Source organism: Nematolebias whitei, chromosome 16 (assembly GCF_014905685.2).
Source record: "Nematolebias whitei isolate Nwh7 chromosome 16, NemWhi1, whole genome shotgun sequence".
NCBI lineage: Eukaryota > Metazoa > Chordata > Actinopteri > Cyprinodontiformes > Rivulidae > Nematolebias > Nematolebias whitei.
The window spans coordinates 36,863,151-36,873,676 of NC_056513.1; the positions used below are offsets into that span (position 1 = coordinate 36,863,151).

General features: G+C 42.5%; 1 protein-coding gene across 1 annotated transcript in view; it reads right to left on the reverse strand.

The window, feature by feature from the left end:
• Positions 1-1,709, reverse strand: part of LOC119422499 (ubinuclein-2-like) — a 69,194-nt gene extending 67,485 nt beyond the window's left edge. The window contains 2 exon segments of the mRNA XM_037689875.1: positions 693-809; positions 1,422-1,709. Of these exon segments, the coding sequence (XP_037545803.1) occupies positions 693-809; positions 1,422-1,697 (393 nt within the window). The 5' untranslated portion in view covers positions 1,698-1,709.
• Positions 1,710-10,526: the final 8,817 nt, after the last annotated feature.

The window sequence follows — 10,526 nt, forward strand, 5'->3', positions numbered from 1 at the left end:
CCACTTGATGGCAGCAGAGTAGTAGTAGCAGTATGGCATGCTGTTGTGTCATGTAATAGGTAAACATGGCTATAATGACAAATTCAAAAAAGTTCAAGACAAAAACAACTGGACTATTTATTATACTTTACTCTTTGTTTTTTTTCTTTAACTTTTTTGAATTTACCATGTCCTGGATGACTGAGAATCTTCACTAACTATTAATGACTCAATCGGCCTGCCATACACTCCCCATTCTGCTCTCTGCTTGGAACCGTCAAAACAGCTGCACCGCCTCGGCAAAATACAGCCGATTTGACCGTTAAAGTGCATTTATTAAGCACACGTTGGACTGAGACACACCTTTACTATAATGTCCAGCAAACAAATAATTGTTTTTAAGTGTTAATCTTGTTCAATTCTCCTGTGCACACTCCCACGGCCGCCATTTGGCAGCCCATCGATTTTTGGCACAACACCGATCCACATTTCCAGGTTGTCAGTGACACATAATAGATGCGACGTATAAGGCAAAGCAACGTATTTATGGATTTTTCCACTTTATTAGACAAATATGGACTGATGCGACTTATAGGGCGGAGCGACGTATAAGGCGGAAAATACGGTAATAGCAATAATAATAATAATATTAGCAATAACAAGCATAATGATGCTTTGTGCTACAACAAAAACAAAAATACACAATGACTTACATATTTATTTTCAAACTTTTTCGCCAGGGCTTCGACCTGGAGCCGCTCGCGCTCCTCATCGTTGAAGGGGTCGTTGGGACTGGGGGCTGGAGTCAAACCTGGAACTTTACTCTTTCCCTAAAACAAACAAATAAACACACAAAAAAGTGAATAAAAAACAAAACCTGGAGTTACGCATCCCCTCAAATACTATCAGGCTCAAGGCAAACTTTAAAAGACTTGAACTGGAGATGTTCTAAAAGTCCCATGATGGAGCCAGATGTGCTGCTTGCCTTTAAAACTTAATAAGCAATCTCTCACTTGTGAGTTGCAAACTTTCTTAGTTCACGTCATCTCTCTCAAACAGCTGGATAAATCCCAGATGTGTTTGGACAGAGACAGGTCCCCCCCCCCCCCCCCGCAGCATGTGGCATCAAAGTGCTGTAATGGCTGTGAGGCTGTTGCTGGGCAAGTCTGAGAGGAAAGGGCACAGGTAGAGGCACGAGACCCGCTGCACGCGCTGAAAAACACCAACAGCACAGCGTGTGCGCGCGCAGCTGAAGTTGGACCGGAGGGATGAGAGTCCGAACCTTTTGTGTCGGGTCGAACTAACGGTCAGCTCGAGCCTGAACCCCCCGGTGCACTTCCCCCTCCACTCTGCAGCGACACGTCCATAAAAACACTCCAGGAGCTGCGAATCAACTCCAGCTGTAGTTGGACTAAATGTTCGCCAAAGTAAAGAGCCCCTACCTGGAGGTTCTGGATGAGTTCGCCATAATTGAACTCGGCGGAGGAGCGGTCGTCCGGCTCGGACAGGGACAGGTTGAGCCGGAGGGTCGCCCTCCTCTCCGCGGCAGCCTTGTTGTCGCCGGCGGTGTCTCCTGCTCCGCCGGCTGCCTCCACCTCCCCGGCTCTGTCGAAGTTGAAGTCGGCCTCTTCCTCCAGCCGGCGTTTCCTAGACTCCGCCACTGCTCCAGCGGCGAAGGCCGAGAGGGTGACAAACTGCACTTTTCTCGGTTCGGCCATTTGTATGAGACGCCTGCCTGAACCTCGCTCCGGACAGACAGCGACACCGAGAAGAGCTACTTCGCGAAACTACTCCAAATTGTTGGATTGAGAGGGCTCCGCGAAGCTCCGACGGCTGCTCGGGGCCTAGGCGGGTGTTAGAGCCTCCTTCGCAGCATACGGATTGAACTCCTGGGGATGCGACGGTCGGGGGAAAGTAGTTTTTCAGCAGCTACTCTCATCCTCGCTTTGCTTTGGGGCTGAGACATTCACAGAAGCCATCTTGGGTTTCCGGAGTAAATAAAATATCAGAAGAGAGGGGTCGCTGCGCATGCGCGTACGCACCAAACGGAAGCATGTGTGGCTCAGGGGAGGGCACAACGACCAATCAGTGCGAGGCCGGGATCCTAGCCCCGCCCCCGGTCACAACAGGCGATAATAACAACTATCAGTTCTAATTTGACCTTTATGAAGTGTCTGTTGAAGGACGTGCGGTGGGATTTGATGTTCACTTCACACTCTGTTTGTCCAAACCGTCGAGCAGCAGCTTTTTGTGCTTCAGTTTAAGTCTTTAATTTGATGCTTTTCGTTCCGTCTATTCAAGAAAATGCTGAGTACAACATTTTTTGCATCAGCCCTCGCTGAAATACTAACAGGAGGAGATAAACAAGTTGAATGGCAGCCACAGATAACTGCCTCTAACACTGCTGTTATTCCACAGTTTGAGTCCTCGTGATAAAATAGGATAGTGGATGTTTACACTTAGAAAAAGAATGTTCTGAGGATGATCCAAATAAATGTGAAATAAAACTGTTCAGTCTAATTCTGTTAACCGCCCTCATAATTTTAATTTCTGTTTTCAATCCTGTCGGGCAGTGATGAAAAATTTCCAAATGAAAGTGTTGACTTGCAAATTTTTCACATTCAGTTCGATCTCTTTCAAGACACACCCTGAAAGAAAAGCACTAGTCATGTACTCCAGGTTTACAGACTTGACATTGTTGGGGCAGTTGTAAAGAAAATAGTAGACAAGAATTGAACTCACAAACTTTATTGCAGTAATGTGCCATGATGCCCGATGTCATTTCAAAATGTCTATTCACATCTTAAGGTTAAGGCAGGTCCTCTGGACACATTCTTGTTGTTGAAACATTTTGTCTTTCATCCAAAAGACTTCTTCAGTCTGAGGAACTGCAACAAACACAGACTGAAGAATCTGGTTGGCCATAGACTGAATAAGTCCTCTGGATGGGGGATGAAACGTTTCTCACTTAAAATAAACTGGTCCAGATGACACGATTTAACCTTTTTTGTTGTTTTCTACCTGGATGATTAAGATTACAACCCTTTTTTTTTTTATCACTGGCCTTGGTTGTCCTCAGGGTGTTTCTGTGAGTAACAAGTTGGCCATCTGGCCTAAAACATCTGATTGTTATACACGATGATTGTTTTGGATGGGTGTGTGATTTGCACGTGTTAAAAGCCTACTTTTGAACTTCTAACAGGAGGTTGGCTTAAAACACAGCAGTGAAGGCTACCTATGGGACAGATCTGGTTGAAGTCCTCTGGATGGGGGATGAAATGTTTCTCACTTAAACAAACTGGTCCAGATGACATGATTGAAACTTTTTTGTTGTTATCCACCTGGATGATTGAGTTTACAAACTTTTTTCTTTTTTGTTCTTTTTTTTTTTACTTTCAACAAAGAATAATCCGTCCAGAGGACCTGACCTTGTTAGATTTATCTACTTGGATTGAGCATGCATCAGAATAAGTGCCTTTCAAAGTTTGGGCCGCGGCCGCCAGGCGGCGCTAGGGGTCCCTCAGAAAGCTGGAGAGAAGAAGACTTTTAAAAATAGTAAAAATACTAAATAGTAATAAACATTTTCCACTAGTGCAATCTGGATCTGTCATTTCCATCTAAGTGGTTAGATTTCTTGTTTTGTTCCTCTGTTCAAAAGTTTGTTGAAAATATGTTGTTGGTTTTTTCAGTGGGAATATAATACAGTGTTTAAAACATGTTAGTAACATTTGTATGCTCAGCAGATGTAATATTTAATTGAATATAGTGAATAAAAGTTGAAACACTCTCAAAGTTGATGTTTTTTTTTTACACATTTTGTAGCCTGGTTTGTGGGTTTGCAAACGGGGCCTCGGCCAGAAGCTAATGCTGTTTGGGGGCCATGGCATGGAAAAGTTTGGGAACCTGTGTAATGTATATTTTCCATTTTCTCCTACCCCTTCTGTGAGATGTCAATCTGCACATGTATGTGTATCTTATCTCAGCTTTATAACCTGAACCTCACACGATCTGCTCTTTGAATTGAGAAAGCTCAGATGAGGAGCGAAACGTCTTCTGTTACAAATAAAGTCCAGTTGTTTTTGTCTTGAACGTTTTTGAATTTACCATGTCCTGGATGACTGAGAATCTTCACCAGCATCCAATATTTTTCAGTCAGGTCATCTGGACAGTTTCTTTTTTTGTGCTGAAACGTTTTGCCTTTGCTCCGGAAGGCTTCATCAGTCAAGGAAACACACAACAAAACTGATTCTTCCGCCATCTACTTACTCCAAAAAGTGGAACAAACCAGTTCTGCGTTTGTTCTACTTTGGCGTAAGTATGGACTTTGTTCTTCGCCAGCACATTTTGTCCTACATTGCTGCAGTGGCATATTAAAACAGCAGAATATAAATTGATTACTGTGTTAAACTGAGAAAACAACAATTCCCCTATTACCCAAACAATCTAATTCCTTTTAAACAAAATAAATATTTGGATATGTAAGGATGTATCCAATTTGTAATGTTCATGTAAACCTAAGAAAAAAGTCATACAAGAAATTGTATATTACTTAAGTTAAGAAAGCTCAGTATTACTGTAATGTAAAATAAAGGAAACAAAAACTTGATAAAGCAACTGAAATTAAAACTGTTTCTTTTTCAGAAATACATCTTGTTTAACTCTGAATGTCAGAAAACACCTTGTACTACTTTCCTACCGACCATTGACTATGGCGACAGTATTTATATGAATGCCCCTGCCAGCTGCTTGCAGATGTTGGATGCTGTCTACCATGGAGTTCTAAGATTCATAACTGGTTGTAACTACCGTACCATCACTGCACTTTGTACTCCTTGTTCAGTTGGTCATCATTATCTACACGCAGGCTCTCACACTGGTTCACTTTCATCTATAAATCCCTCCTTGGTCTGTTACCTTGTTATATCTCCTCCTACATGTCATGCCGTCAGTGCAGTTACAACATGCGCTCTCAGGCCATCATTACCTGCAGCGTCCCCTCAGTGCAGACTGAATTTGGCAAAAAGGCCTTTTCCTACTCAGCTCCTGCAATCTGGTAAAACAGGAACTGAAGTTGTCTCCCTTGATTTCTTTAAGGGGCTTCAAACATTTGATGATGTCAATAGAAAAATCAAAGCAAATATGTTCTTGATTTTAGTATTTCACACTGTTTTATTGTTTTATACACTACTCTTATATTAACTGCATTTTCACTGTAGTTTATTGTTGTCATTGTTTACTGTTGTCTGTACTTTATATGTTCTGTCTGGAACAGATCTTTCTTGTAAATGAGTCCCTGTGGCTCACTGAGGCTAGCCTGTATAAATAAAAAGGTTGAATGAAAAAAAGACTGCAATTTATCTTTAACCATTCAACAACATAGTATTTTGTCCAGATTGTTCCATGTTTTTGTTCTGGTCTTTGTTTTGGGCTGAGGGGTTCCTCAGCTGTACCAGTCCTTGGAGTTTCATTGGAGCAAAGCAAAAGTGGTGCTGCATTCCTTCTTTTCCAACACTAATGGTGCTTTGCCACTGTCTCATCACTCGTCGGTTCCACACAACACCTCACCAGTTAAGGGCTTGCCCACTGCCAGTACCCACCCCCACTCAGCCCAGTTTATGGGACCACCTTGTTTGTGGTTCCAAGTGGACTGCTTGAGGTGCTGATTTTGACTTAAGAAGGCAGCAGCTGTTGATTGGCCAGTGGAGCTACGTCACTTGATGATCCACCCAGCAAAACTGCAAACTACATCTGAACTACCACCTCTTTATTGTGTTGATGGACAGAGCCATGAGAAATGAGCACATTTATCAGAGATGATGGTGCAGCATGGCTACACCTGGACTTATAAGCACTGCTTAAATAAAGACAGTAGTGTACTGAAGAAATGTCAAGTCACATTTATTTATATAGCACACTTAAAACAGTAACTGTTATCAAAGTGCTTACCAAAAAAGATCACAGCATCAAATATTAATAACAAGATATTACAGCAACATGAATAAAAGCATAAAAACATTCAATATAATGAGAAACGATGAAATACTAAATCAAATCACTCTGCGTTAAATGACAGGGAGTAAAAGCAAAATGAATGAACACAATCATCAACAACGAAATACCAAATGAGATCACACTGTGTTAAATGCCAATGAGTACAGGTGTGTTTTGAGGAGAGATTTAAAAATAGAGACTGAGGTGGCCTGTCGAATGTTGATGGGCAGATTGTTCCAGAGTTTAGGGCCCATGACTGAAAATGCCCGATCTCTTCTGAGCTTCAGCTGGTTTTTGATACGGCCAAAAGCAGCTGGTCTGATGATCTCAAGGCCCGAGAAGGAGTATAAGGATGAAGGAGGTCGGAGAGGTATGATGGTGCAAGCCCATTAACACACTTAAATGTCAGCAGAAGAATCTTAAAATCAACTCTGACACGCACAGGAAGCCAGTGAAGAGAGGACAGAACTGGAGTAATGTGCTCAAACCTGCGAGTTCATGTTAGTAGCCGAGCTGCAGCATTTTGGACATGCTGGAGACGTGAGAGAGAGACCTGACTGACCCCAGCATAAAGCGAGTTACAGTAGTCCAGCTGGGTTGTAATAAATGCATGGACTAATTTTTCAAGGTCAGATCTGGACAGCACGGACTTGAGCTTAGCTATCTGCCTTAGCTGAAAGAAGCTTTTTTTGAAGAACAGAATTTATCTGTTTATTAAACTTAAAGTCCGAGTCTAAAACTATCCCAAGATTGGTAACAGACTGTTTTAGATATGGCTGAAGGGAGTCCAGGTTTGCAGGATCAGTGACAGTGGCAGAGCTAGGGTTAAACACGATGACCTCAGTCTTCTGATCATTAAAACTCAAAAAGTTTGCAGTCATCCAAGTCTTGATGTCATCAAGACATTTTAACAAAGGGCGAATGGAGGAGGAACTGTTAGGTGTTAACGGCAGATAAATCCGAGAGTCATCAGCATAACAATGAAAGGAAAAACCATGTTTCCTCAGGATAGACCCTAAGGGGAGGAGATACAAAGAAAACAGAAGGGGTCCAAGAATGGAGCCTTGCGGGACCCCGCAGGAAAGAGGCACTGAAGTAGATAGAGTGTTAGCAAAATTAACACAGAAACGCCTGTCGCTCAGTTATGAATGGAACCATTCTAATGCTGCACCAGTAATCCCAACCCAGTGTTCTAGCCGGGATAAAAGGATACTGTGATCCACAGTATCAAATGCAGCGGTAAGGTCAAGGAGTACCAGGACTACAGACTGACCGGAGTCATTTGCCAGAAGAATGTCGTTGCAGACCCTAACTAAGGCTGTTTCAGTGCTGTGTAGTTTCTTAAAGCCAGACTGAAAGATCTCAAGAATAGAATTCCCACTCAAGAACTCGTTTAATTGAGTGAAAACTATTTTCTCCAGGATCTTAGAAAGAAAGGGAAGTTTGGAGATAGGTCTGAGGTTTGAGCAGGTTGAAGGGACAAGTCCGGGTTTTTTTTATTAAAGGAGTTACCACTGCATGTTTAAAATCATCAGGAACTACAGCTGTAGCCATAGTGCTGTTTATAATGTCAAGAACAGAGGGTCCAATGGAGGGTAGGACTTGTTTAAAAAACGATGCAGGGATGGGGTCAGCAGGGGAACCTGAGGGTTTCATATGACCAATGATGTCATTTAGAAATGAGAGGGAAATGGGTTCAAACTGGTTAAAGACTGATGTGGGGGGGACAAAGACAGAGGGGTCAGCTGTGGTACGAGGAGGAATCAGTGACCTGATCGACTCAACCTTTTTAACAAAGAAACTGGCAAAGTCGTCACACGTAACTGCAGAGACCTCCATGTTGGCAGACTGAGGCACGGTTAAAATAGTGTTAATGGTGTTGAAAAGAATGCGGGGATTGTGGCTGTTTGAGGCGATGATTTGGGAGAAATATTTGTTTTTTTTCTGATTTAACAGTGGCCTGGTACTCTTAACGTTTTTTGTGGTCAGTTTGTCCTCCAGCAGCCTAAGCCTATAGCAGCATAACTAAGGGATGGCTCAGGAAACTCAAGCCAACCCTAAGTTTAAAAAAGGAAAGACTTAAGCCTAATATTAAAATTGGACAATGTGTCAGCCACATGGACAGAAACTGGAAGTCGGTTCCACAAGAGAGGAACCTGAGGAACTTCAGTGCAGAAATGTCTTCTGTTACAAATAAAGTCCAGTTGTTTTTGTATTGAACGGTTTTTGAATTCAGTGCAGAAGCATTAGCTGAACACCTGGGGCCTCTGATTTCTCAGGTGACATTGAAACAAGAACTCTCATTCAAATGTACAAACACAATTCAAAACATCAAGTTCATGCTCAATAATCCAGGTAACATCTAAAAAAAAAAAGTTCAATCAGGTCCTCTGGACATTCAAAAAAACAAAAAACAAAAGAAAGCAAAAAAATGTAGATACATTTCGTCTTTCATCCAAGAGACTTCCTCAGTCTGAGGTGCTGTTTTCAGCTCAGTCTCTTAAATAGCACCTTCTCAGAGTGGATCAACCAGTTTGCTGCTGACAACCAAATCCAGATAACAAATTCAACAAAGTTCACTCAGGTCCTCTGGACAGTTTATTTTTGTTGAAACGTTTCTTCTTTCATACAAAAGACTTCCTCAGTCCGAGAAGCCACAACAAACTCAGTCTTATAAATAGCACCTTCACATAGTGGGTTAACCAGTTTGATGGTGATAAGATGGCTTCTGGAGTCCACCGTCTCCCCCACTGCCTTGTCTGAGGCAGCCATGGCCAAAGTGGTTCAAAACATCAAAACAACTCAAAACGTTTTTCAAGGGTGGTGATGATCACCACATAGCCGCAAGCCTTAATGCATTTTGTAATGTGCATCCATCCATTATCTTTACCTGCTGAATTATTCCTTTTCGGGTCACGGAGGTCACTGGGGCCCATGTCCAGCCATCACCGTGCGAGAGGCCCCCTGGACAGGTCTCCAGTCCATCACAGGAACACAGAGACAAACAAGACAAACAACCATTCACTCTTTCATAGACAATTTAGAGTTACCAATCAGCCTAACATGCATGTTTTTGGTCTGTGGGAGGACACCGGAGTACCCGGAGAAAACCCACCCATGCACAGAGAGAACATGCAAATTCCACCCAGAGAGGCCCTGGACTGGGATTTGAACCAGCGTATGCTGTTCATTGAGGCAGCAACTTTACCAACTGTGCCAGTATGCTGTCCATTTTGTAACAGTACATTAAAAAAATGTACCAAAAGCTTTGAGCGATTCTTCAATACCATGATATCGTCCAAGTGTGAGAAAGATTGTCAGCATTCTTATAGCAAGTTTAATGTTGTGACTAATTCAAGCTTGTGACCTTCAAGCAAGGTGAAGGCCTGAAATGCAACACTGGATACATACGAACAAGTGACATCATGTAAATATGAAATCTTCATAACACCTCGTTAGGCCTACTTTTGCAGCAGTTATAGAGCATCTAGTCTCTTCATAAAAAAAAAGTTCTAGAATGGTGCCGCTCAAGGGGGCTGCATGCTGGAGTAGCTCTGTTACTTTCATTCTGGGATATTGCTTTTGAAAACTTTATTTCTTCTTTTTCTGCATGTAAATGGCTTTTATCGGAAGATTATTTTCTCTGGTATCAGATGCTGTGCAACTGGAAGGATTTTTACTGAAACCTTTTTACTTTTGGACGTTTGTTATGAAGCGTAAACGTAAAAACAATTTTTTTTTATTTTTTTTTTACAATCGGGAGCAGCTGATTAACATTTCAAAGCTCAAATATTACCTCAAATACAATCCCAAATGAGTTGAAAAGGAGGCAACATGGATGCATCTCCGTCTACCTGGCGGAGTTGCTCGAGTGACTGACTGCTAAGATCCTTGGAGCTGGCAGGAAACATGGCTCATGACAACAAGAAGACCAGGATCATCCCCTGACACCTGCAGCTGGCTGTCTGTAGTGATGAGGAGCTCAACAAGCTGCTGAGAGGAGTAACCATCGCTCAGGGAGGAGTTCTGCCCAACATTCAGATGATCCCGCTGCCCAGGAGGACTGAGAGGCCCGGTGGGTCTGGGTGAACGGATCAGCAACTGCAGTCAGTTTCTTCAGATCTGCTGCAGATCCTTCCTGCCCACAGCCACTCAGCGTCTAACAACTCTTAATGAAACCAGGATGATGACAACAACATTTAATTTCCTTTTGGGATTAATAAATTATTTTGAATGGAATGGAATTCAAGTCCATCTCCATGAGCTTGGTTCATCTAGTTTGGATTCTTTGTTGGTTCTTGATAACAAAACTGATCCAGCTTCGTCAGGTTGGACGATGCTACTTGTGTTCAACAATCTTTAACTCCCAGCAGAGATTCTCAGTTAGACTGATGTATGGGCTGTGACTTTGCGGAGCATTAAGTGTAGAACCAATAGACTGAGGAACAGCTTCTACCCTGAAGCTGTTAAGACTCATAAATCCCTAACCAGGAAAATCACCGTCATGCCACTTTAATTGATGTCATCTTATCTGTGCTGCTGATTATCCATGCTGC